Here is a 27,299-nt window from a genome sequence, read left to right on the forward strand (position 1 = left end):
TGTGAGATTGCAACAACAAGTTTTGAGAATGATGATCCGCAATAGCCAATGAGAGCTGGCCAGAGAAGAAGCCAAAGATGATGACATTGTATCCCATCACCCAGAATGTGTAGACTCTGGAGCAGGAGCAATGACTACTACTAGCATGCATTTATACTTGCCTTTAACCAAAGCATCAAGCTCTGAAGGAACAGCGCAGCTCAAGTAATGTTAGTATTCAATTCAACTCTGCATGGCAAGATTGAATATCTAAATTAAAACATTTGAGGTTACTTTGAGCCACTGCTGGCTCTAGCTACATTAACAATCTAATCACATGATTTTAAGCGAGACATCGTGGTATTGAGAATCCAAGTAAAGAATCTCTTAGCACCACTACATAGCCAAGACAAAAAGTGTCAGAAAAGATTGTAATATAATGCGAGAGGGTCAGCGATGTTAGGATTTTGAAAGTTGTGTAGTGTACGCCAGGCATAAAGATGCTTTAAAGAAACCAGCCCCATGTCTTTATCCTATGGCTCTATCTTCCCTTCCCCCTCCAATCAACATGCAGCTGGTGATCCCAGTGACCCTCCAATGAGAACAGAGTATAGTTAATTAGACCAATCAGAACCATGTGTAGTTGATTGTTACTCAATAAAGACTATCCCTGTAAGGCTTGTGCTGTTTGTGCCTAACAAGCTTCATGGTCGGTCATGGAACTGCTGCAGTTCACATGTCTGCTTTTACTTATCAGCTTGAAATGTTTGTCAGGTAAAATGGTTCTGAGTGAGCTGCAGTATTAAGTTTATTCATTTTTGTCTTGTAAACATTGATTGATATCATGTAGCCTTACAGTAGAAAACACTTGCCAGTTATTTGTGTGGATTTTTTTGTGCCTTGTAGGTGTGGGCCCTAACCCGTGTGGGCCCTAACCCGTGTGGGCCCTAACCCGTGTGGGCCCTAACCCGTGTGGGCCCTAACCCGTGTTGTCTTGCAGGTTTTGGCCAGCAGTGTGGGGGTAACCAGTGGCAGTGTGATGATGGATCTTGTCTGCCTCTTTCCTGGCACTGCGATGGAAATGGAGACTGTATGGACGGCTCTGATGAAATGGCCTGCCGTAAGTTATGCTATGTTTCACTGTTTCTGCTCTCTTCCAGGAGAGCATATTTGTTGATGTGGTGAAGTTCTAAATGTAACGTTAACCCTGTATTTACTGTAGACCTATATCCCTTAGGTCTGTTAAATGTATTTACTGTAGTCTGTTCACAATAGGTCTGTTTGTCCTTGTTCCCCAGCCTGTCCTAGGGGCCAGGTTGCCTGCATGGCCGGGGCTCCTGGTTGTGTACGTACCTCTGCAGTATGTGATGGGCAGCGCCAGTGTTCTGATGGGTCTGATGAGTTTAACTGCCCAGAGAACCAGGGATGTCTGCAGGGGGACTGGAGGTGTAGGAATAAGATCTGCATCCCCAAGGACCAATACTGTAATGGTGCTAACGACTGTGTGGACAACTCTGATGAGGCCTGTGGTGAGATATTATGGAAACAACGAGAGCATGTATGTGATACTATGGAATGGGAGCTATTATGGAAACAAGAAGAGCAAGTATTTTGGCCTGTGTACAGTAGTATGTAATCACAACATAAGACCTTCAATTGTGTAGGCAATGCCATGCACATTTAAACAGTAAGAAAAAAAATGTTCCAAATTACATTTGAACTAACTTTACCAATTGTCTGTGGTGTTGGACCTTCAGCCGGTCAACATTTTACAAAATATCCACAGGACAGTATAATTAAACAGACATGGCAATAAAAAATGTTTGCTTATGACCGAAAGCATGGGCACAGGAAGGACAGAACCATTCATTCTAACTGAAGTCTTGCAGGTGTTGACATGGTCTTGCCTATGTGCCAGGTGATAGAAATTCAATCTTCATAACCGGTGTTCTAAAACCTTGGTTTAACATTACAGAGATGAACTGAACCTTGGAGACATTTTCTTGGGGGTTGAATACCTGATGAAACAGTGCCAGCAGCAGTCTCCCATCAGTCAGATGTTATTATTACTCTTATTACTGAGTCCGCTAAGTGTGGTGCTGTGGTCCGGGTTGAACTTCATATGTTCCTTCAGCTGCTTCAGCTAATAGTAACTCTACGGTTATTTTGTCAAACATTTTGAGCAGCTGAAGGGCCAACATGACAGACCACTGAGAGTATGTTTACATGTTATTTCATTCAACATTCTGGCTTCCACGTTTTTGCAGTGACAATGTATCAATAAATTAGACTGACAAAAAATAATCAGGTGAATTATGTAACCTACAGGTCTGGGTATGTGTTTGTTCCTCTTGCAGGAAGGCATGTAGTGTGGTAGTTTTGATGTGTTTTTAAAGCTTTTACTCTTCCAGGCCGGTGTGGGCCAATGGCTGTGCGTTGTCCTGGAGGGGCGTGTCTGACTGAAGATGAGAGATGTGATGGACAATTGCACTGCTCTGATGGCAGTGACGAACCCTCTACCTGTGGTAGGAAATTCTAACCTTTGACCGCTAACCCTAACCTTCAGTCTAACCCTTTAACGGTGGTAGGAACCTCTAACCCAGAGGTTTCAAACATACGGCTCACTGGCCAGAAACGGCCCCTTGGCCAATTCAAACATGTGGATTTAAGGAAAAGCTTTTACGGGGGAAAACTTATCTGTACACAGATTACTAAAACCAAATTGTGGACCTACATTTATTGACATTTCATTGACTTTTCAATCTGTCCCGCTTGCTAATAATCATCCAAACAAGAACAGAATTCTTTGCAAATTTTGACCGCAATGAAATAAAAAACATTTAGTCTTGTCTCATTGCAACTTCCTTACGGACTCGGGATAGGCGAAGGTCGAGAGCCGTGCATCCTCCGAAACCCAACAGAGCCACACCATTTCTTGACACAATGCCCACTTAACATGGAAGCCAGCCGCACTAATGTATCGGAGGAAAAACCGTACACCTGGCGTCCGTGTCAGCGTCCGGCCCACCACAGGAGTCGCTAGAGCACGATGGGAAAAGGACATCCCTGCCGGCCAAGCCCTCCCCTAACCCAGACGACGCCAGGCAAATTGTGTGACGCCACATGGGTCTCTCGGTCGCGGCCGGCTACGACAGAGCCTGGAGTATCTAGTGGCCTAGCTAGCACTGTGATGCAGTGCCTTAGACTATTGCGCCACTCGAGAGGCCCCTATATAATACATTTTAAGTCCCACCAGACCTCGGTGCAGACCACATGCAGACCACAGGTCAATTAGCTTGACACCCCTGCTCTAACATCTAACCCCTCACCACTACCTATATGAACCTCTTATTCATAACTGACTGTTATGGCATCTGAAACATGTCGAAGGACAGGCGGATCTGACTCCTCTCTATCTTCCAGGGAGGACCTGTTCAGAAGAGAACGGTGGCTGCAGTCACTCCTGTGTGGATCAGCCCTGGGGAGCCCTCTGCTCCTGTCCTAAAGGCCATAGGCTGTCTGCTAACGGAGCCTCCTGTCTGGGTGAGAATGTCTGTGATCCTGTTGCGTTATTGTCATGACTGTTTTCATTATCTATTCCTTTACTGTAAGCCTAAATACTATAAACCCCTCTGTAGATGTGAATGAAAGCGCTCTGCCTTAGTTTGGTTCGGGTCCTCTGTAGCTCAGTTGGTGAGGGTTAACTCAAATACTGAACCTGTTTGCTCTCCCCTCTTTAGATGTGGATGAATGCGCTCTGCCTTATGGTCCATGCATGCATTTCTGTGTCAACACACCCGGGTCCTTCTACTGCCACTGCCGAGATGGCTTCCAGCTTCAAGGAACCACCTACTGCTATGCTAAAGGTGACTTTTCATAGTAACATTAGTTTGATTAACTTCTGACTGGTTATCTAAACCTGTTCAACATCCGATGCTTTTCAGGAAATTATACAAAGTTTCTGACTGCAAAGAAGGGAACTATCGGATTTCTGAATCTGAAGACTCTGAGATTCGGGTCCATTCAGAGTATTGGCTATGATCCTCTGGCCCTGGCCTTTGACCTCTCCAGGAGCTCATTCTACTGGGCTGATAACCAGGGGAACATCTACAAGGCTAAGGAGCAGCAGCGCAGGATCCTTTATCATGGTTGGTGTCTTCTGATTCTCTATCATGATTGGTTTCTGCTGATGTAGCAGGATCTAGAGGTCTTTATGGCTCCACGTGTACCTGAATACCCGATTAGGGACCTGAGCAGGTCCGGATCCAGAACTCTAACTCTCACAGGTCTGGTTCGGATCTGATATGATTATCATGGTTCTCACACCGAACCCAAACCGGCTGCAAGCGTGCTCCATCGAGCATGAATTTATTTTGTCCCTCTACACCAAACACGATCACGACACGCAGGTTGAAATATCAAAACAAACTCTGAACCAATGACATTAATTTGGGGACAGGTTGAAAAGAATTAAACATGTATGGCAATATAACTAGTTGGCATGCACTTGCTAGCTAATTTGTCCTATTTAGCTTGCTGTTGCTAGCTAATTTATCCTGGGATATTAAAATTAGTTTATTTTACCTGAAATGCACAAGGGCCTCTACTCCGACAATTAATCCACACATAAAAATGGTCAACCGAATCGTTTCTAGTAATCTCTCCTCCTTCCAGGCTTTTCATTGTTTAACTTATATGATGATTGGCATCTAAAATTAAAAAATATTACCACAACCAGCAACAGTTTGTCTTTCAATCACCTATATGGGTATAACCAATGAGATGGCACGTGGGTACATGCTTCTATAAACCGAGGATATGGGAGAGGCAGCACTTGCAGCCTGATCTGCGTCAGGAATAGAAAAAACTTCTATTTTAGCCCTTGGCAATGAAGACGCTCATTGCGCAAGCAGTGTGGGTGCAATAATTGAATAACATAGATGTATTTATTTTGCGAGCGTTGTGGTTAGCCTATCAGGGTGTGTAATTTTAATTGACTTGTCCGGAAGGGAACATACAGATCTGATGGCGACTGCTGCAGTAGAGACAAATTGGAATTTATGCTGCTGCTCTTGGTTGTCACGAGAGTGGCGCATGTAACTAGTTGTTGGTCAATCAGTCAAAGCAGCAAAAGACTACACTCAAAGCCTCTGGCAAAAGTTACGAGATACTGCATCTATGAAATTTAAAACATTAGAGAAGGATAGGCTACAATGACCAAAAGCCAACAGGTAGGGAGCTACTGAACATTCTGATTGGAGTTATTTTTAACTCTGGTACGAGAGTACATGCAGCCTCAATTAGCCAAGCTAGCTAGCTTAACTAGTTTCTCCTGGTTTGATAGTCAACAGGTACTACGTAATCAAATTGGATGACAACCAATCTGGATCTTGACGGTTGGTTCATTCTGATAGGATACTGTGATGGTTGGTTTGTTCTGATGTAGCAGATTTGTATTTTTAATTAATTTAACCTTTAACTAGGAAAGTCAGTTAAGAACATTGTCATTACAATGACGGCCTACCAAAAGGTAACAGGCCTCCTGCGGGGACGGGGGCTGGGATTAAATATGTAATTTTTAAACAAATATATGACAGCACAGCAGGGCAGCAGCACAAAACAGGGTATAAATATTAATGGGCATAGACAACAGCTCAAAGGCCAAGACAATAGACAGCAATACATCACGCAAAGCAGCCACAACTATCAAATCACATTTTATTTGTCACATACACATGGTTAGCATATGTTAGTGCGAGTGTAGCGAAATGCTTGTGCTTCTAGTTCCGACAATGCAGTAAAAACCAACAAGTAATCTAGCTAACAATTCCAAAACTACTACCTTATAGACACAAGTGTAAGGGGATAAAGAATATGTACATAAGATATATGAATGAGTGATGGTACAGAGCGGCATAGGCAAGATACAGTATATGGTATTGAGTGCAGTATATACATATGATATGAGTATGTAAACAAAGTGGCATAGTTAAAGTGGCTAGTGATATATGTATTACATAAGGATGCAGTAGATGATCTAGAGTACAGTATATACGTATACATATGAGATTAATAATGTAGGGTATGTAAAAATTATATTAGGTAGCATTGTTTAAAGTGGCTAGTGATATATTTTACATTTCCCATCAATTCCCATTATTAAAGTGGCTGGAGTTGAGTCAGTGTGTTGGCAACAGCCACTCAATGTTAGTGGTGGCTGTTTAACAGTCTGATGGCCTTGAGATAGAAGCTGTTTTTCAGTCTCTCGGTCCCAGCTTTGATGCACCTTTACTGACCTCGCCTTCTGGATGATAGCGGGGTGAACAGGCAGTGGCTCAGGTGGTTGTTGTCCTTGATGATCTTTATGGCATTCCTGTGACATCGGGTGGTGTAGGTGTCCTGGAGGGCAGGTAGTTTGCCCCCGGTGATGCGTTGTGCAGACCTCACTACCCTCTGGAGAGCCTTGTGGGCGGAGCAGTTTCCGTACCAGGTGGTGATACAGCCCGCCAGGATGCTCTCGATTGTGCATCTGTAGAAGTTTGTGAGTGCTTTTGGTGACCAGCCAAATTTCTTCAGCCTCCTGAGGTTGAAGAGGCGCTGCTGCGCCTTCATGGTGCTGTCTGTGTGGGTGGACTAATTCAGTATGTCTGATGTGTACGCCGATGAACTTAAAACTTACTACCCTCTCCACTACTGTCCTGTCGATGTGGATAGGGGGGTGTTCCCTCTGCTGTTTCCTGAAGTCCACAATCATCATTTAGTTTTGTTGACGTTGAGTGTGAGGTGATTTTCCTGACACCACACTCCGAGGGCCTTCACCTCCTCCCTGTAGGCCGTCTCATCGTTGTTGGTAATCAAGCCTACCACTGTTGTGTCGTCCGCAAACTTGATGATTGAGTTGGAGGCGTGCGTGGCCACGCAGTCATGGGTGAACAGGGAGTACAGGAGAGGGCTCAGAACGCACCCTTGTGGGGCCCCAGTGTTGAGGATCAGCGGGGTGGAGATGTTGTTGCCTACCCTCACCACCTGGGGGCGGCCCGTCAGGAAGTCCAGTACCCAGTTGCACAGGGTGGGGTCGAGACCCATGATGAGCTTGGAGGGCACTATGGTGTTAAATGCCGAGCTGTAGTCGATGAACAGCATTCTCACATAGGCATTCCTCTTGTCCAGATGGGTTAGGGCAGTGTGGTTGAGATTGCATCGTCTGTGGACCTATTTGGGCGGTAAGCAAATTGGAGTGTGTCTAGGCTGTCAGGTAGGGTGGAGGTGATATGGTCCTTGACTAGTCTCTCAAAGCACTACATGATGACGGAAGTGAGTGCTACGTGGCAGTAGTCGTTTAGCTCAGCTACCTTAGCTTTCTTGGGAACAGGAACAATGCTCACTCAGTGTTCATGAGTGAGTCTTTGAATGAAGATAACACTGTCCAGTTTTAGTGTTTGTTGCAGATCGTTTCAGTCCCTAGCTGCAGAGAACTGAAGACTAGCGACTCATGGATGTGACTGGAGTAGTGGTGTCCTATAAGGAGTATTGGTGGCAAATCTGATGGCCAAATGGTAAAGAACTTATAGCCGCTCGAGAGCACCCTTACCTGCCGATCGATAAATTATGTCTCCGTAATCTAGCATGGGTAGAATGGTCATCTGTGTAAGAGTTAGTTTGGCAGCTGGGGTGAAAGGAGTGATTAAGATAGAGGAAACCAAGTCTAGACTTAACTTTAGCCTGCAGCTTTGATATTTGCTGAAAAGGACAGTGTACCATCTAGCCATACTACCAAGTACTTGTATGAGGTGACCACCTAAAGCTCTAAAACCACAGAGGTAGTAATTATACCTGTGGAGAGGGACATTCTTCTTAACAAACCACATTACCTTTGTTTTGGAGATGTTCCGAACACGGTTAAGGACAGAAAAAGCTTGTTGGACACTAAGAAAGCTTTGTAGAGTATTTAACACAAAATCCAGGGAGGAAGTAGAAGACTGTATCGGCATATACATGGATGAGAGCTTAGACAGTACGAAGCTGTGTTGATGTATATTGAGAAGTGTGGGGCCTAGGATCGAGCCTTGAGCTACACCCTTGGTGACAGGCAGTGGCTGAGACAGCAGATTTTCTGACTTTATACACTGCTCTCTTTGAGGGGTAGTTAGCCAACCAGGCCAAAGACCTCTCAGACAACTCCTTAGCCGGTCCACAAATGGTCTACTGTATCAAAAGAATCGGCCAAGTCGATAAAATAGCAGCACAACATTGCTTCGAATCAAGGGCAATGGTGATATCATTGAGGACCTTTGAGGTTGGAGTGACGCATCCATAACTTGAGCGGGAACCAGATTGCATACCAGAGAATACTATAGACATCAAGAAAGCCAGTCAGTTGATTATTGGCAAGTTTTTCCAACGCTTTTGATACAGGGTGAAATAGGCCTATAACATTTAGGATCAGCTTTATCTCCCCCTGTAAATAAAGGACTAATGATGGCCCTTGAGTGTTTTGGTACCTACTGGAAAGCTTTGTTCACACCTTTCTAAGCTTTAGCCCCACTCATCTCTTTAAGAATTCACATGTGAGACTATGTACTAAACAACCAAAGCTTTTCAATACTAAAGGCTGGCTTACTGGACTGTTCATACATTTAATCGAGTGCCAGAGTGTGCCCTGGGCGTTTGTAAACTCAGAGCATTGTCAGATTGTCCGTTCATAAAATCAAAGCGTTTCGCTCTTGGAGCATTCCGAGCACACACTGGATGCTCTGGCCGAAAGTTTATCCGAGCGTTTATCTGTCCTTAACAGTCAAGCACCCAGGCTTACCATTGGCTAGCATGCTAAATACTTAGAAGAGAATGAGTACTTTTAAGGGCCCACAGGGCTGCTGTGTTCTGAGCCAACTGCAATTTGTCTAAGTCCCTCTTTGTGGCACCTGACTACACTACTGTACAGTAGTCTGGGTGACAGAACTAGGGCCTGTAGAACTTGCCTTGTTGAGTGTTACGAAGGCAGATCAGTTCTTTATTATGGACAGACATCTCCCATCTTAGTTAATGTTGTCTCAATATGTTTTGACCATGACAGTTTACAATCCAGGGTTACTGCAAGCAGTTTAGTCACATCAGCTAGCTCAAATTTCACATTCATTACGAGATTTAGTTTAGCTTTGGGGATTAGTGAATGATTTGTCCCCAATACAATGCTTTAAGTTTTGGAAATATTTGACTAAGTCATTGCTACCGTTCTGAAACTAACTGCAGCTCTAAAGTGTTGCAGTCATTTCAGTTGCTGTAGTGGCTGACATGTATCGTGTTGAGCTTTACACAAAGCCGGTGCCATGTCATTAGTAAAGACTGAAAAAAAGGTGGCCTAAACAGCTACCCTGGAGAATTTCTGATTCTACTGGGATTATGTTGTAGAGGCTTACATTAAAGAACACCCTTTGTGTTCTGTTAGACAAGTATCTCCTCATCCACATTATAGCAGGGGGTGTAATGCCATAACACAAGTCTTTCCAGCAGCAGACTATGATCGATAACATTAAAAGCTGCATTGAAGTCTAACAAGACAGCCCCACAATCAATTTATCATCAATTTCTGTCAGCCAATCATCAGTCATTTATGTAAGTGCTGTGCATGAGTGTCCTTCCCTATAAGCGTGCTGAAAGTCTGCTGTCAATTTGTTTACCGTGAAATAGCATTGTATCTGGTCAAACACCCTTTTTTTACTAAGGGTTGGTAACGGGCTGATTGGTAAGCTATTTGAGCCAGTCAAGGGGCTTTTACTATTCTTGAGAATGGAATGGCTTTGGCTCGGAATGACTTTGGCTTCCCTACAGGCCTGAGAGCACACTTTCTAGTAAGCTTAAATTGAAGGTGTGGCAATATTGTCCATTATTCTAAGTCATTTTCCATCCAGATTGTCAGACCCAGGTGGCTTATCATTGTTAATAGACAACAATAATTATTTCCTCTTCCACACTGACTTTACGGAATTCAAAAGTAAATTCTTGTCTTTCATAATTTGGTCAGATATACTTGGATGTGTAGTGTTAGCATGGGCTTAAGGTGAGGCAAATGAACCTGTAGCCTTATTACTTCAACAGTATTCAACATGAGATCGTCTAAGCTTTACAGGAATGTGGTTCTGAATTTAGACGAACATCGCCCACTTTGGCATTTGTCTATTCGGTCGATGTTATAGCTGTGTATTGCTACCACTGTATCATCAAAGGTATTATCTAAGGGAGCTTCAGAATAAGAATGTAATCTGTTACACGTAAGTTATTGACTTCATGGAACCTTGTTTCTCAGGATGGATATGTTAATATGGGACATTTAACACTTCTGGGTTGCTTGATGGTTAATGCTTTACTGGGAATCTTATCAGAAGTAGACTTCCTCAGTGCTAACAGTAACTCTGGTTCATAGGTTGAGGTATTCAGGGCAATTAGGGGGACAATGTTTTTTCACATTTAACTTTGCAGAGAATGTTGCTGCTACTGTCTCTTATGACTGAAAAGAGCTACTGGACATCAGAACAGTGATTAGTTGGGCATCTCCGGCGTGGCCCACGCTTGGATTGCGTCCTACCTGACAGGTCGCTCCTACCAGGTGGCGTGGCGCGAATCTGTCTCCTCACCATGCGCTCTCACCACTGGTGTCCCCCAGGGCTCTGTTCTAGGCCCTCTCCTATTCTCGCTATACACCAAGTCACTTGGCTCTGTCATAACCTCACATGGTCTCTCCTATCATTGCTATGCAGACGACACACAATTAATCTTCTCCTTTCCCCCTTCTGATGACCAGGTGGCGAATCGCATCTCTGCATGTCTGGCAGGCATATCAGTGTGGATGACGGATCACCACCTCAAGCTGAACTTCGGCAAGACGGAGCTGCTCTTCCTCCCGGGGAAGGACTGCCCGTTCCATGATCTCGCCATCACGGTTGACAACTCCATTGTGTCCTCCTCCCAGAGCGCTAAGAACCTTGGCGTGATCCTGGACAACACCCTGTCGTTCTCAACTAACATCAAGGCGGTGGCCCGTTCCTGTAGGTTCATGCTCTACAACATCCGCAGAGTACGACCCTGCCTCACACAGGAAGCGGCACAGGTCCTAATCCAGGCACTTGTCGTCTCCCGTCTGGATTACTGCAACTCGCTGTTGGCTGGGCTCCCTGCCTGTGCCATTAAACCCCTACAACTCATCCAGAACGCCGCAGCCCGTCTGGTGTTCAACCTTCCCAAGTTCTCTCACGTCACCCCGCTCCTCCGCTCTCTCCACTGGCTTCCAGTTGAAGCTCGCATCCGCTACAAGACCATGGTGCTTGCCTACGGAGCTGTGAGGGGAACGGCACCTCAGTACCTCCAGGCTCTGATCAGGCCCTACACCCAAATAAGGGCACTGCGTTCATCCACCTCTGGCCTGCTCGCCTCCCTACCACTGAGGAAGTACAGTTCCCGCTCAGCCCAGTCAAAACTGTTCGCTGCTCTGGCTCCCCAATGGTGGAACAAACTCCCTCACGACGCCAGGACAGCGGAGTCAATCACCACCTTCCGGAGACACCTGAAACCCCACCTCTTTAAGGAATACCTAGGATAGGATAAAGTAATCCTTCTCACCCCCCTTAAAATATGTAGATGCACTATTGTAAAGTGGCTGTTCCACTGGATGTCATAAGGTGAATGCACCAATTTGTAAGTCGCTCTGGATAAGAGCGTCTGCTAAATGACTTAAATGTAAATGTAAATTACTCACCTTGAACAGAACAAATAATTTGTGTTGAACGAGTCGGACGAGAGGGAATTGATCCAGACACCCTAACAGGCCCTCAACCCCGTCATTCGCAGGTGAAAGAGACGCAGGTATCACGGAAGGTTGTCATTGTCTTGAGGATATGGCGGCGAGTGGCTAATCTGCCTTTAGCATCGGTACTACTGGCCAACGAACAATCGCTGGATAATAAAGTGGACGAACTACAAGCACGTATATCCTACCAATGGGATATTAAAGAGTAATATCTTATATTTCACAGTCGTGGCTGAATGACGACATGAATAACACACAGCTGGCGGGTTATAAACTGTAGCAGCAGCCTCTTGTATGACAAGGGGTGGTGGTCTATGTATATTTGTAAACGGGTGGCGCACGATATCAAAGTCTCTAGGTTTTGCTAGCCTAAGGTAGAGTATCATAATAAGCTGTAGACCACACTATCTACGTACCTAGAGTTGATCTATGTTCTTCATAGCTGTCTACATACCACAACAAACCGATTCTAGTACTAAGACAGCACTCAATGAGCTGTATACGGCCAGAAGCAAACAGGTGGAGGCCATGGACTTGAATGCAGGAAAACTTAAATCGATTTGAACCCATTTTTATCTGCATGTTAATGTGCAACCAGAGGAAAACAAACTGACCAACTTCACTCCACACAAAGCTCCCCTTTACCCTAAATTTGGCAAATCTGACCATAATTACATCTTCCTGCTTATAAGCAAAAACTGAAGCAAGCACCAGTGACGGGGTCAATAGTGGTCAGACGAAGCAGATACTAAGCTACAGGACTGTTTTTCTAGCACAGACTGGAATTTGTTCCGGGATTCTTTCGATGGAATTGAGTACACCACATCAGTCACTGGCTTCTTCAATAAGTGCATCAATGACGTCATTCCCACAGTGACTTCGTACATACCCCAACCAGAAGCCATTGATTACAGGCAACATCCACAATGAGCTAAACGGTAGAGCTGCAGCTTTCAAGGAGCTGGACTTTAACCCAGAAGCTTATAACATATCCCGCTATGCTTGACAAACCATCAAACAGGCAAAGTGCCAATACAGGGCTGAGATTGAATGCGCTGACGCTAGTCTTGTGGCAGGGCTTGCAAACTATTAGGCTACAAAGGGAAGCACAGCCGCGAGCTGCCCAGTGATACGAGCCTACCAGATGAGCTAAAATACTTCTATGCTCGCTTCGAGGCAAATAACACTGACACCTGTATGAGAGCATCAACTGTTCCAGACTGCAGTGATCACACTCTGTAGCCAGTGTGAGAGACTTTTTTTAAACAGGTCAACATTCACAAGGCATGCACTGACCAACTGGCAAGTGTCTTCACTAACATGTTCAACCTCTCCCTGTCTGAGTCTAATACTAACACGTTTCAAGCAGACCACCATAGTCCCTGGGCACATGAACACTATAGTAACCTGCCTAAATGACGATCGATCTGAAGCACTGTAGCCATGAAGTGCTTTGAAAGGCTGGTCATGGCTCACATCAACACCATCCCAGAAACCCTAGAACCACCTATTTGAGAATGCTGTTCATTGACTACAGCTCAGCGTTCACCACCACAGTTCCCTAAAAGCTCACCATGAGACTAAACACCTCCCTCTGCAACTGGATCCTGGACATCCTGACAGGTCACCCCCAGGTGGTAATGGTAGGCAACAACACATCCACCACTCTAATCCTCAACACGTGGCCCCTCGGGTGTGTGCGCAGTCCCCTCTACTCCCTGTTCACTCATGACTGCATGACCATGCACGACTCCAACACCATTAAGTTTGCTGATGACACAAGTGGTAGGCCTGATCAACGATGAGACCGCCTATAGGGAGGTGGTCAGAGACCTGTCCATAGTGCCAGGACAACAACCTCTCCCTCAATGTGATCAAGACAGGAGATTGTGGACTACAGGAAACGCAGGACCGAGCACGCCCCCATTCTCATTGACGGGGCTGTGCTGGAGCAGGTTTAGAGCTTCAAGCTCCTTGGTGTCCAAATCACTAACAAACTAACATACCTTAAGGGAACATTTTGAAATTCGCCGTATGGTTAGTGAGAAAGTCCATATTACAAATGTACGGTCCCTTACTAGACGTTTGGAAAATGTGCGGACAGCGCCGTGCCGTGCGGCAGGGCTGGCTCTACCGGGAAGTCATCAAACGAACTCTATCGGACATTCGGTTTCCATTTGATCAAATAATCAAATTTTGGTCATTTTTCCGCTGTCCCGATAAATACCACAAGAGGGCGAATGGTATCATTTTGCAAATGTACAAAACATCACGAATCACGACGTGGCCTTATCTCCAAAACAGAAGACTTCAAAGACGAAACTTGGTGAGCATAGGTTTGGAATAATGGGCAGTTGGCCCCGAACAAGATGGCGTCTAGGCCTCAACGGTTTTTGAGTTATGGGCATTTTTCTGGGATGTAAAGGTCCAAAATGAAAATAGAGCAATAATTTTTCTGCTTCACGTCAAAGTAAAGGAACCTACGGTGTCAAAAAAAAAACTATCTATCGTCGTTTTAAGAGAAATTGTACAATGTCAAATTGGTGATGTTCAAAAAGATTTTATTTTAATAAACGGATCCAGTTGCAGGCTGTTCATACGAATCTTTTTAAAGTGTGCTGCGGAGCTCTGCGAGATTTCTGTGATTTTCTGAAATAACTCACTAAACCCTCTGTAAATTACTCGGTTCTTAACATAGACTTAACTCAGGATTCTGTAAAGGCATACCCGAATTAGGATATGAGTTTATTTATAGCTTCCTGTGCCAACCGGAAGTGCCTTAAATGGTGTCATAGTGGCTGTTTTGAAGGGTTAAAATGGTCAGACCTTTTCAAAGCTTCATATGTGTGATTAGGCAACCCCCATGAACTATAAGTCAGTCATGACTCCCTTAACATTTCAAAAACTAAATCACACACACAAACACAGCTTGGCAGGAGGGACCCATTGGGGTGCGTAGAGAGACGGTGCCTGCAATAGTTACCTTTGTTCGAGCTAAAAAAGAACCGTCAGACCTAGAGTTCTGAAACTTTAGAAACCTGTTCTAGACCTCAGGTCGATGGTGAGTTAGGTGGCTCTAGAAGGTTCTCGGACCGAGAAACAGTCTCGTACATTTGCAATGACTTCAATTCATTTTGACCATTACGAAAATGACAACATTTAGAAAAGTCTCAGACGCAAGACTAGGTGCATTGAAACCGGCTCGGCCCATAGACGGACCCCAAAGTTTCTGTCGACTAGCTCATTCCAGGACCCTGTAGCAAGGCATGGGATAAAAGTGGCTTTTCAGCACCAATTAGGGTCTTGCTCGGGCACCAAATGACCTATCAAGCCGAAACTTGGGATTCGGGGTTGCCTCAGCTAGGCCTACACAATCAGAACTGGAACCGCAGCTAGACTGTAACTGTTACGTTTTTATTATGGTTTGAACAGAAGGCGTCGTGAATTTTGGGCCAGCTCTGAAGTATGTGATAGTTGGCTACTAAACGAGTTGTAAAAAGTGGGTTTGGTGTCAGTTTGTATCAGTTTGGTGTCAGAATGATATCTAATTGACTGATGGACGGTGACTTGCTGGTGACTACTGTCCATTTGCAATATGTTTAAACAGTGAGGTACCATCACCAAAGTGACATTCTGAAATCAACCCTAACGAGCGATGGAAAGGGACAACTATCACTGCCCGGCCATCCTGTGTTCATCAGTCTATTTTTCATTTCTGCAGGCTTTTTGAAAAAAAAAGTGACTTGACTTATGACTTCCTATGAATTCATATTGCAAATGTGCATAAGGCATATGTTTTGTCCAAGTAAAAAAAAAAAAAGTTAGGATAATAAAAGTTGCCAAATTCCTGATGGTAAATGTCCATTGAAACATATTGCACTGAAAATATTTGGCATGGGTCCTCAGATCCTCAAAAGGTTCTACAGCTGCATCATTGAGATAATGTTGCATCACTGGTTGCATCACCGCCTGGTGCAAACGGTAGTGCGTATGGCCCAGAACATCACTGGGGCCAAGCTTCCTGCCACCCAGAACCTATATACTATGCACGGTCAGACGAAGGCTCTAAAAATTGTCTGACTCCAGCCAACCAAGTCATAGACTTCTCTCTGCTACTGCACGGCAAGCAGTTATTTTGCTTATAGCCCTATACAGCTCGATTGCAGACTTAGTGCCAGCATCGGTTTGTGGTGGTAAGTAGACTGCGACAGAAAGTTGAATAAACTATCTTGGTAAATAGTATGGTTTACAGCACGTGTCAAACTCATTCCATGGAGTGTTTGTTCCTTCCCTGTACTTGATTGATGAGTTAAGGTCACTAATTAGAATGCGCCTCACCCGGTTGTCTAGTTTTTCCCCTTTCAAATAAGACCCAGCTGACACAGCCCTCCATGGAAAGTTTGACCCCCCCCCGAGCTTACCCAACGCAGTATAGAGTAAAAAAAACAGCTGGATGTATATTTTCCATGTTCTTGTTCAGTCACTAGTTGGAGAAAAATATTACATTGATAGTGTAGAGTGCAGCTCATCCAGTTTATTCTCCAGTGATTGTTATAACATTCAGAGGTTCGAGGTGGTTTATCCACTCGTCAGGTATCCTGCATACCGGCCCCTAAATTTGCCTCTTCCTCCAAATGTCGGATTTGGGCCTGGTCCATTTCTAAGAGGCACCTTGTATATTCTACTATTCAAACTTTCAACATTAACCTCTAGCGTTGAGCAATCACGTATCCGGGAGCGTAATCATAGCCTCAACCTCATTACCATAACTCGATGTTTCCTATTCATTAAAATTGCAAAGTAAATGAAATAAATATATTGAAACACAAGCTTAGCCTTTTGTTAACAACACTGTCATCTCAGATCTTCAAAATATGCTTTCAACCAAAGCTACACAAGCATTTGTGTAAGAGTATTGATAGCCTAGCATAGCATTAAGCCTAGCATTCAGCAGGCAACATTTTCACAAGAAAAGCATTCAAATAAAATCATTTACCTATGAAGAACCTTGGATGTTTTCAATGACGAGACTCTCAGTTAGATAGCAAATGTTCATATTTTCCAAAAATATTATTTGTGTAAGAGATGGCTCCGTTTTGTTCACGTTTGGCTAAGAAAAAAAAAACAAATGCACTCACTTTCAACGCCAAACTTTTTTCCAAATTAGCTCCATAATATCGACAAACATGGCAAACGTTGTTTAGAATCAATCCTCATGGTGTTTTTCACAATTCTATTCGATGAAAAATCATTCCTGGCAGTCGGTTTCTCATCAGAGGCAAACGGAAAAATACTGCAGCTGGAGATTACGCAATAATTGCGACGGAGGACACCAAGCGCCTACCTGGTAAATGTCGTCTCTTATGGTCAATCTTCCAATGATATGCCTACAAATACGTCACAATGCTGCAAACACCTTGGGGAAAAGGTAAGCTGACTCCTAGCTCCTCCACAGCCATAGGAGTCATTGCCATGAGGCGGTTTCAAAAAATGCGGCACTTCCTGATTGTATTTTTCTTTTTTTTCTTTAACATTAGTTCTGCGGCACTCACAGACAATATCTTTGCAGTTTTGGAAACGTCAGAGTTTTCTTTCCTAAGCTGTCAATTATATGCATAGTTGCATCTTTTCGTGACAAAATTTCTTGTTTAAAACTGGAACGTTTTTCATCCCAAAATTAAAATAGCGCCCCCTATATCGAAGAAGTTAAGTTGAGACCCTGACTGAGTTTGATTATGCCTGGAGCCTGCCCTGGACACTAGGTATGTAGAGTTGTGATGTTGTTCCCCCTCTGCTCTCAGGACAATATGGGGTTAGAAGTCTAGTCTGTGATTGGCTGACAGGCCAGCTGTACTGGACCAACCAGAAGACCCGGTCTATTCATGTTGGGGCAGCCGATGGGAGTGGATTTGCAACGGTCTTGGCCAAGAACATAGACCCGTTGGAGCTGGTCCTTCTTCCCATTGAAAGGTTGGTTCATGTTAATATTTGTGGTACTTTTGATCAGTGGTTGGGGAATTTATCGCAACGATTTGTCATTTTCTCCTTTACTTTGCAGCTTGTTGTTTTGGATCAACAAAGGTCCAGGTGATAAAATTACTCTGGAGAGATCTGGGATGGATGGGATGAAGCAGGAATCTCTGGTGGTCCTCACTGCACAGGTTCCACGGAGTCTGACCCTGGACGTTACAGCTAGGAGGCTGTACTGGATGAGTGATTTTAAAAAGGTTCATGATAGCTATGTCCAGCTATAAGCAATAGTACTGCTTGTCTGTCCAAAGCAATTAACATATGGCCAAGGTAGAACCAATTGTTTTTATTCTTTCTCAGTCCATAGAGACTGTGCGAGTGGATGGAAGTGGTCGCTACAGCTTTCTGGAGTTCTTCAAGAGGAGACGAGCTCAGAGCCTGGCGGTGTTTGAGAGGTGGTTCTACTGGACAGATCAGATGGGTCTGTGGCGCTCCCCTCAGGACCGACCTAATCAGAAGACCTTTATTCAGAGGACAACACTCCCTGTCCTAGAGGCATACCATGAACAACAGCAGCCAAAAGGTATGGGGTATATCATGCTAACTCTAAAGGCATGGGGCATATCAAATAACATGTTTGAGTGGCAGGTAGGCTAGTGGTTAGTATTGGGCCAGTAACCGAAAGGTTGCTAGATCGAATCCCCGAGCTGACAAGGTAAAAGTGTAATTCTGCCCCTGAACAAGGCAGTTAACCCACTCTTTCTAGGCCGCCATTGTAAATAAGAATGTGTTCTTAACTGACTTGCCTAGTTAAATAAAATGTAAAAATATAAAAAATTACAAGCCCGCAGTCCAGCCTACAAGCCCTCAGTCCAGCCTCGACCTATTGAGGACATTCTGAGCACTGATGGAAGGATCAAATTGTATTTGTCACATACACATGGTTAGCAGATGTTAATGTGTGTGTAGCAAAATGCTTGTGCTTCAGGTTCTGACCATGCAGTAATATCTAACATAACAGTTTCACAACAACTACCTTAAAAACAAGTGTAAAGGAATGAGTAAGAATATTGTGCGTTCCTGGTATAACTCGGGCAGTTGTTTTTGCCATCCTGTACCTGTCCCGTAGGTGATGTTCTGTTCGGATGTACCGATCCTGTGCAGGTGTTGCACGTGGTCTGCCACTGCGAGGACGATCTGTCCATCCTATTTCCCTGTAACGCTTTCTTAGGTGTCTCACAGTAAAAACATGACAATGTATTGCCCTGGCCACATCTGCTGTCCTCATGCCTCCTTGCAGCATGCCTAAGGCACATTCACGCAGATGAGTAGGGACCCTGGGCATCTTTTGGTGTTTTTCAGAGTCAATAGAAAGGCTTCTTTAGTGTCCTAAGAACACAGGAGTGATCGTTGCGGATACTGGGCCTCTGTACGCCTATGTAGATACTCCATAAAAAATCAGCCGTTTCCAGCTACAATAGTCATTTACAACATTAACAATGTCTACACTGTATTTCTGATCAATTTGATGTTATTTTAATTGACAATGTGCTTTTCTATCAAACAAGGACATTTCGAAGTGACCCCAAACGTTTGTATTTGGATGTGTCAGTGCTTGTTGCTGGTATGTCATGCCCAAGTTCGAATCTTGTCAATGAAAAAAAATAATTGACGATTTGGCAATATCAGTCAGTTTTGATGATTGAACAATCTGATTCAATGTATGATGGAGCATAGTTTGCCTTTAATTTGTCACAATGCGCCAAATACAACAGACCTTACTGTGAAATGCTTTACTTACAAGCCCTTAACCAACAGTTAAAGAAATATAATTAAATGTAAATAGTCCGGGTGGCCATTTGATTATTTCTTCAGTTATCTTATGGCTTGGGGGTAGAAGCTGTTAATGAGCCTTTTGGACCTAGACTTGGTGGCGGCGCTCCGGTACTGCTGTAGTAGAGAACAATCTGACTTGGGTGACTGGAGTCAATGACATGTATATATTTTTTTTGCCTTCCTCCGACACCGGCTTGTATATAGGTCCTGGATGGCAGGAAGTTTGGCCCCAGTGATTTACTGGGCTGTAAGCACTACCCTCTGTAGCTCCTTATAGAGAAGTTGCCATACCAGGTGGTGATGCAACTGGTCAGGAGGCTCTCAATGGTGCAGGTGGATCGCTTTTTGAGGATCTGGGGACCCATTCCAAATCTATTCGGTATCTTGGGGGGGAAATGGCATTGTTGGGACTTCTTCATGACTGTCTTGGTGTTTTTGGACCATGCTAGTTTGGTGATGGACACCAAGGAATTGGAATTCTCGACCCGCTCCACTACAACCCTGTCTGTGAATGGTGTCATGTTCGGCCTTCCTTTCATTGTAGTCCATGATCCGCTCCTTTGTTTTGCTCAAGTTGAGGGAGAGGTTGTATTCCTTGCACCACACTGCTCGGTCTGACGACCTCCCTATCAGCCTTCTCATTGTCGCTGATCAGGCCTACCACTTGTGAAGTCAGCATACTTATTGCTGGTGTTGGAGTCGTGCTTTGTCATGCGGTTGTGGTTGAACAGTGAGTACAGGAGGGGACTAAGCATGAACACCTGAGGGGCACCAGTGTTGAGGATCAGCGTGGCAGATGTGGTGTTGCCTACACTTACCACCTGGGGGCGGCCCGTCAGGAAGTCCAGGATCCAGTTGCAGGGGGAAGTGTTTAGTACCAGCGTGCTTAGCTTAGTGAGGAGTTTTGAGGGCACAAAGGTGAACGCTGAGCTGTAGTCAACGAAGAACATTCAAACATAGGAGTTCCTTTTGTCCAGGTGGCAAAGAGCAGTGTGGAGTGCGATTGAGATTGCGTCATCTGTTGTGGTGGTTTGGAGTGGGTCTAAGGTTTCCAGGATAATCGTGTTGAGTCATGACCAGCCTTTCAAAGCACTTCATGGCTACTGATGTGAGTTACGGGTCGAAAGTCATTTAGGCAGGCTACCTTCACTTTCTTGGACACACTGACTTGTGACTGACTTGTGGTCTGCATGAAACGTAAGTATTAGACTTGGTCAGGGAGTGGTTGTTACAGATTGTGTGATCACGCTCTCTGTAGCAGATGTGAGAAAGACCTTTACTTCTTGACGCTACCCATCCCTTTAGCGTGATAATTGTCATCAACAACTGCTGAATAGTATAGCGCCACATTCACATAATATTACAAAAAAAATATATTCCTGAAATTATAAGTGCAATATTGCAAAACACAGTTTAGCCTTTTGTTAATCCACCTGTCATCTCAGATTTTGAAATTATGCTTTACAGTGAAAGCAATCCAAGCTTTTGTCTATCGATCGCATGACAAAACATTAAGTACACTTTGCATCAGGTCACATCAGAAAAGCAATCAAATTAATTGTTTACCTTTGATCTTCACGAGACTCCCAGTTACACAACAAATGTTCCTTTTGTTCCATAAAGATTATTTTTATATCCAAAATACCTCCGTTTGTCGTTTCATGTTCAGAAATCCACAGGAAAGAGATGTCACCACAACGCAGATGGAAAATCCAAATAGTCTCCATAATGTCCACAGAAAAATGTCAAACATTTCTTATCATTCCTCAGGTAGTTTTTAAAATATATTCGATAATATATCAACCGAGTGTAGGTTTTTCAATAACAGCGGGAGGAACAATGGCGGCTTTACTCAGTTCTGCAAAATGCAGAGCCCCCACCTATCCACTTACGCAATGTGATCTTTCACTCTCATTTTTCAAAATAAAAGCCTGAAACTGTCTAAAGACTTGACACCTTATGGAAGCCATAGAAAGGGGAATCTGGTTGATCTCCCTTTAAATGGAGGATAGGCATGCATAGGAACAGAAGGGTTTCAAAATAAGAGGCACTTCCTGGTTGGATTTTCCTCAGGGTTTCGCCTGCAGTTCTGTTATACTATAAATATTTTCACAGTTTTGGAAACTTTAGTGTTTTCTATCCAACTGTCAATTATATGCATATTCTAGCATCTAGTCCTAAGAAATAGGCCGTTTTACTATGGGAACTTTTTTTTTTCCAAAGATAAAAATACTGCCCCTTTTGCGACAAGCAAACCCGTATCCGGGAGCGTAATATTAGCATAACGCAATGGACATAAATACCCCTATAAACTTGTCCTATACTCATGAAAATCGCAAATGAAATGAAATAAATATATTCAAACACAAGTTTAGCCTTTTAACAACACTCATCTCAGATTTTCTAAATATGCGTTACAGCCAACGCTAGACAAGCATTTGTGTAAGTTTATCATGGCATAATGCTATGCTAGGCTCTGCTGGCAGCGGGCAACATTTTCACAAATAAGAAAAGCAACCAAATTAAATAATTTACCTTAGAATTTCAGATGCTTTCACTCAGGAGACTCCCAGTTAGATAGCAAATGTTCCTTTTTCCAAAAATATAATTTTTGTAGGCGAAATAGCTCCCGTTTGTTCATGCTTGGCTGAGAAATCGACCCTAAAATGCTACAACTATAACGCCAAACTTTTCAAAATTTGCTCCATAATATCGAGAAACACAGCAAACATTGTTTAGGATCCATCTTCAAGGTGTTTTTAACAAATATATTCGATAATATATCCGTCGAGGCAGTTGGTTTCTCATAAGAAGCGATTGGAAAAATGGCTACCTCAGTATTTTACTCAAGGTTTTCTGCGGGAGACACCATGTGACCATTTCTTCAAGGGAAATGCCTAAAAAGACGTCACTGCTGTAGACACCTTGGGGAAAACGTGGATAACGGAAGCTCATTCGTAGCTCATTCACAGCCATATAAGGAGTAATTGGCATGAGGCGGTTTCAACAAAGGCGGCACTTACTGGTTGGATTTTTATCTGGGTTTCACCTGTAACATTTCTGTGGTACTCACAGACAATATCTTTGCAGTTTTGGAAACGTCAGTCTTTCCAAAGCTGTCAATTATATGCATAGTCGTGACAAATTATCTTGTTTAAAACTGGAACGTTTTTCATCCTAAATTAAAATAGCGCCCCCTAAATCCAACTGGTTAAATGACACCTGAACCACGTCAGTTGAATTGTATTCAATGTTTAGTTTACTTCCCAATATTACACTTTATATGCATCATAGAAAGTCTAACTAAAACTGTTTAATGTTTTAACATAGTAACATTGGGTTTTTGTTTATTAAAAAATCATGTATATTAATGTTCCACTGAGGCCAAAGGGGCACTTTAGCTCAATGACTGCAGAAAAGGGTTGTTTCAAATGATCATCTGGTGAGTATCACTTTTTTTAATGTGTTTTTAGGTTTTTGCTCAATCTGATTGGGTGGGCGTGGCCTGGCCCCCTGATGCATGTGGCTCATGACTGAATTTCACGTCACAAATGGCTTACTAATCAAGACTTCAGACCAAACTTTATTATTACCATCGCTGTCCTTCCAACATGAACAATGGAAGCTGATAATTGTCTCGAAGAAATGTACGAGTCTTCACTGTTGGAAACCGAGCCAAATGGCCACAATACAGATCAGCGACATTCCTTCTACTATATCGCGCTTGCCCTGGAGGTATGGGGCGTATCGCGCTTGCCCTGGAGGTATGGGGCGTATTGCGCTTGCCCTGGAGGTATGGGGCGTATCGCGCTTGCCCTGGAGGTATGGGGCGTATCGCGCTTGCCCTGGAGGTATGGGGCGTATCGCGCTTGCCCTGGAGGTATGGGGCGTATAATTGCCCTGGAGGTATGGGGCGTGGAGATCGCGCTTGCCCTGGAGGTATGGGGCGTATCGCGCTTGCCCTGGAGGTATGGGGCGTGCGCTTGCCCTGGAGGTATGGGGCGTATCGCGCTTGCCCTGGAGGTATGGGGGCGTATCGCGCTTGCCCTGGAGGTATGGGGCGTATCGCGCTTGCCCTGGAGGTATGGGGGCGCGCTTGCCCTGGAGGTATGGGCGCGCGCTTGCCCTGGAGGTATGGGGCGTATCGCGCTTGCCCTGGAGGTATGGGGGCGTATCGCGCTTGCCCTGGAGGTATGGGCGTATCGCGCTTGCCCTGGAGGTATGGGGCGTATCGCGCTTGCCCTGGAGGTATGGGGCGTATCGCGCTTGCCCTGGAGGTATGGGGCGTATCGCGCTTGCCCTGGAGGTATGGGGCGTATCGCGCTTGCCCTGGAGGTATGGGGCGTATCGCGCTTGCCCTGGAGGTATGGGGCGTATCGCGCTTGCCCTGGAGGTATGGGGCGTATCGCGCTTGCCCTGGAGGTATGGGGCGTATCGCGCTTGCCCTGGAGGTATGGGGCGTATCGCGCTTGCCCTGGAGGTATGGGGCGTATCGCGCTTGCCCTGGAGGTATGGGGCGTATCGCGCTTGCCCTGGAGGTATGGGGCGTATCGCGCTTGCCCTGGAGGTATGGGGCGTATCGCGCTTGCCCTGGAGGTATGGGGCGTATCGCGCTTGCCCTGGAGGTATGGGGCGTATCGCGCTTGCCCTGGAGGTATGGGGCGTATCGCGCTTGCCCTGGAGGTATTTTATTCAACTTCTTGATGCTGTTAGCGGGATCGTTTTCGTCAACATCCGCTGAATTGCAGGGCGCCAAATACAAATTAAATTACTAAAAATATTTAATTTTCATGAAATCACAAGTGCAATATAGCGAAACACTGCTTAGCTTGTTGTTAATCCACCTGGCATGTCGGATTAAAAAAAATATTTAGAGCAAAATCTATCCAAGTGTTTGTTCGGACATCTCTCTCAGCAGACAACATTAAACAGCTAGCAGCAAAGTAGATTGGTCACGAAAGTCAGAAAAGCAAAAAAATGAATCGCTTACCTTTGATCTTTGGCTGTTTGCAGTCACGAGACTCCCAGTTACACCAATGTTCCTTTTGTTCCATAAAGATTTTTATATCCAAAATACCTCCATTTGGTTGGTGCGTTATGTTCAGAAATCAACAGGCTCGAGCCGTCACGATGGGGCAAACAAATCCAAATAGTATCCGTAAAGTTTGAGTATAAAACTTTTGACATGTTTCTACAAACCTCAGGTTGTTTTTACAATATATAATTCAACCGGGACTGTAAGCTTCTTCAATAGGAGAGCGAGAAATGTGTGCTCAAAGCTGTTGCGCATGCAAAACGCTGCTGGCACCCAGCCATACAATGACACGATGTGATCTTTCTCGCTCATTTGATATCTGGTTGATGTCCCTTTTAAATGGAGCGAAGGCAGGCAATGGAAAAGAGCTTTCAGGAAAAACAGCACTTCCGGTTTAGATTTTCCTAAGGTTTTCACCTGCATTATCAGTTATACTCAAACAATATTTTGACAGTTTTTGAAACTTTAGTGTTTTCTATCCTAATCTGACAATTATATGCATTTTCTAGATTCTGGGCCTGAGAAATAGGCAGTTTCATTTGGGTATGTTTTTCATCCAAACATCAAAATAATGCCCCCTACACTAGGAGGTTAGCTACCTTGTTCAGTGGCAGAATGACAGATTTGACCTTGTCAGCTCGGGATTCGAACTACCAACCACTCGGTTACTGGCCCAAAGCTCTAGCCACTAGGCTACCTACCGCCCCAATGGGGCATATCACGCTTACTCTGGAGGTATGGGTCATATCATACGAAGGCTAACATCTTTGTTGTAGGAGAACACCTTGTTATTTTTTAAATTTTGTTTTTAAGCTCCATCAGCCTGTGTAAAGTCTGGCTGCCAGCTCTGCATGCTGACTCTGGACCTGCCTGCTGGGTTCACCTGTACCTGTCCTGATGACAAACTGCTCATGGCAGATGGCTCATGTGAATGTATGATTACCATGTATTACAGAATTTTCTGCTAGTTCTGGCACTTTGGAGCATCTGAGCAATGTACTTGTTATTCTATCACACAGATCCCAGGTTTGCTTATGCAACATCCACAACACTGAACCTGTTTGAGTTGAAAGGGAAGGAGCTGATCAAGACAAAACTGCTGACTACGGATGACGTCATGGAGTCTTTTGACATCGACTGGAGGGGGGACTGGGTCTACTGGGCGAACAGCACTGGTCATGTGATGCGCTGGAACCTCAATACCAGCCAAACAGAGACTGTCCCTACGCTGAGACCAGGTACATGTTTTACTCTCCCAACCAGAAATCAGGTACATTTAATGGAGCCATATTGTGCAGGTTTAGTGTTTGTGTGCATATATGCATGTACACTGAACAAATGTATAAACGCAACATGTAAAGTCTGTCCTATATGTCGTGGCTATGCCGGATTAAGTGATGAGAATGTATTTTGGGATAAACTCATTGATTGGCTGGGCCTATGCCCTCCGAGGCCCACCGATGGCTGCATCCCTGCACAGCCATATGAAATCCATAGATTAGGGAATGATACATTTTTCAATTGACTGATTTCCTTATGAACTGTAACACAGTAAAATCTTAAATTGTTGCTTGTTGTATTTTTTTTCTATCTGCCAATCATATATCTATATCAAACATTAGGAACGCCTTCTGAATATTGAGTTATGTTGGTCTATTCCCTCTCCTAGCCTGTTCTGGTCCAGTATATTCATGTTGTGCTGTCCTTGCCTCCTAGCCTGCGTGGTGGCAGTAGACCAGAAGATGAGAAATCTGTACTGGCTGTCATGTGATGAAGCCTGTGTTGGCGTCACTAACATGGATCAGGGTTACCCACGGAGACTGTACCAGTCAGGCAGTGAGGTAAGAGATGTTTATCTGGACTGGCAGCGGGGGAGGCTGTACTTGCTGGAGGCTGGCTGGATCCTATCCATGAGACTACCAGGAGGAAACCCTAGGAAAGTCCTGAGAGTGGAGGGACACGTCGCTGGGCGCATTGTTTTGGACCTACAATCTAACACACTGCTCTGGAACACAGAGGTGGATGGTCAGTATTACTTACTGCAATACTATCTTTAACAGTGATTCTGTCTCCTATAATGCTTTTGCTTGTGCTCCTTGGTGTTGAGCTGGTCATCTGGTTAGGAATGATCATGTCTTGTGGGGATGGTGGGGATGGTGCAAACGCAACCAAAGAAGTGACTGAAATGCAACCATGTACAAATTATTGTAACATTTGAGCATCTCACCAATTTATTTTACACCTATGTATTTTCAGTTTGTGTGATATGGGTTTTGGAGAAGGGTTTATTTTGACATAAATAAACTTTTCTAAACATTAAGAACCAGGTTGATCTGAACTTTGCTATTGGAAGGCTACATCGGTGTTCGGCTGTCGCCACTGACTTTGCACATGGACTTTAACAGCCAGTTGCTTTTGCCTTACCACTCAAACAAGTTCTTTGTGCTCCTTGACCCTGTGTAGATCTGAAGATCATGAGTCTGTTGAAGTCCCAGACTCACCTAGTAGGCAGAGAGTGGAATGTCCCTGGTTCCATCGTGGCCGCTCATTCTCCGGTCCTGGTGTCGCTGTTTAATGATGTCATCACTGTGTGGGACCGGCGGGACAAGAGGCGTGTCCACGATGTCCCTGTCGGACCAGGCGTTGTCAGGGTGATCGTGGCTCTGGATGTAAAGGAAG

The 27,299-nt window shown here is 44.5% G+C and overlaps 1 protein-coding gene across 1 annotated transcript; it reads left to right on the top strand.

Annotated features, from left to right (window-relative positions):
* Positions 1-621: 621 nt before the first annotated feature.
* LOC124019050 (low-density lipoprotein receptor-related protein 4-like) lies at positions 622-27,299 on the top strand (the record flags this gene model as incomplete). Its single annotated transcript, XM_046334408.1, has 14 exons — positions 622-753; positions 980-1,099; positions 1,278-1,508; positions 2,391-2,504; positions 3,403-3,522; positions 3,720-3,845; positions 3,924-4,127; positions 17,581-17,749; positions 17,838-18,006; positions 18,110-18,332; positions 25,434-25,553; positions 25,640-25,858; positions 26,337-26,645; positions 27,084-27,299. Coding segments are annotated over exons 1-14 (2,398 nt in total), but the record flags the coding sequence as incomplete, so codon positions are not given.

This window comes from Oncorhynchus gorbuscha, unplaced genomic scaffold (genome assembly GCF_021184085.1).
Source record: "Oncorhynchus gorbuscha isolate QuinsamMale2020 ecotype Even-year unplaced genomic scaffold, OgorEven_v1.0 Un_scaffold_618, whole genome shotgun sequence".
Classification (NCBI taxonomy): Eukaryota; Metazoa; Chordata; class Actinopteri; order Salmoniformes; family Salmonidae; genus Oncorhynchus; species Oncorhynchus gorbuscha.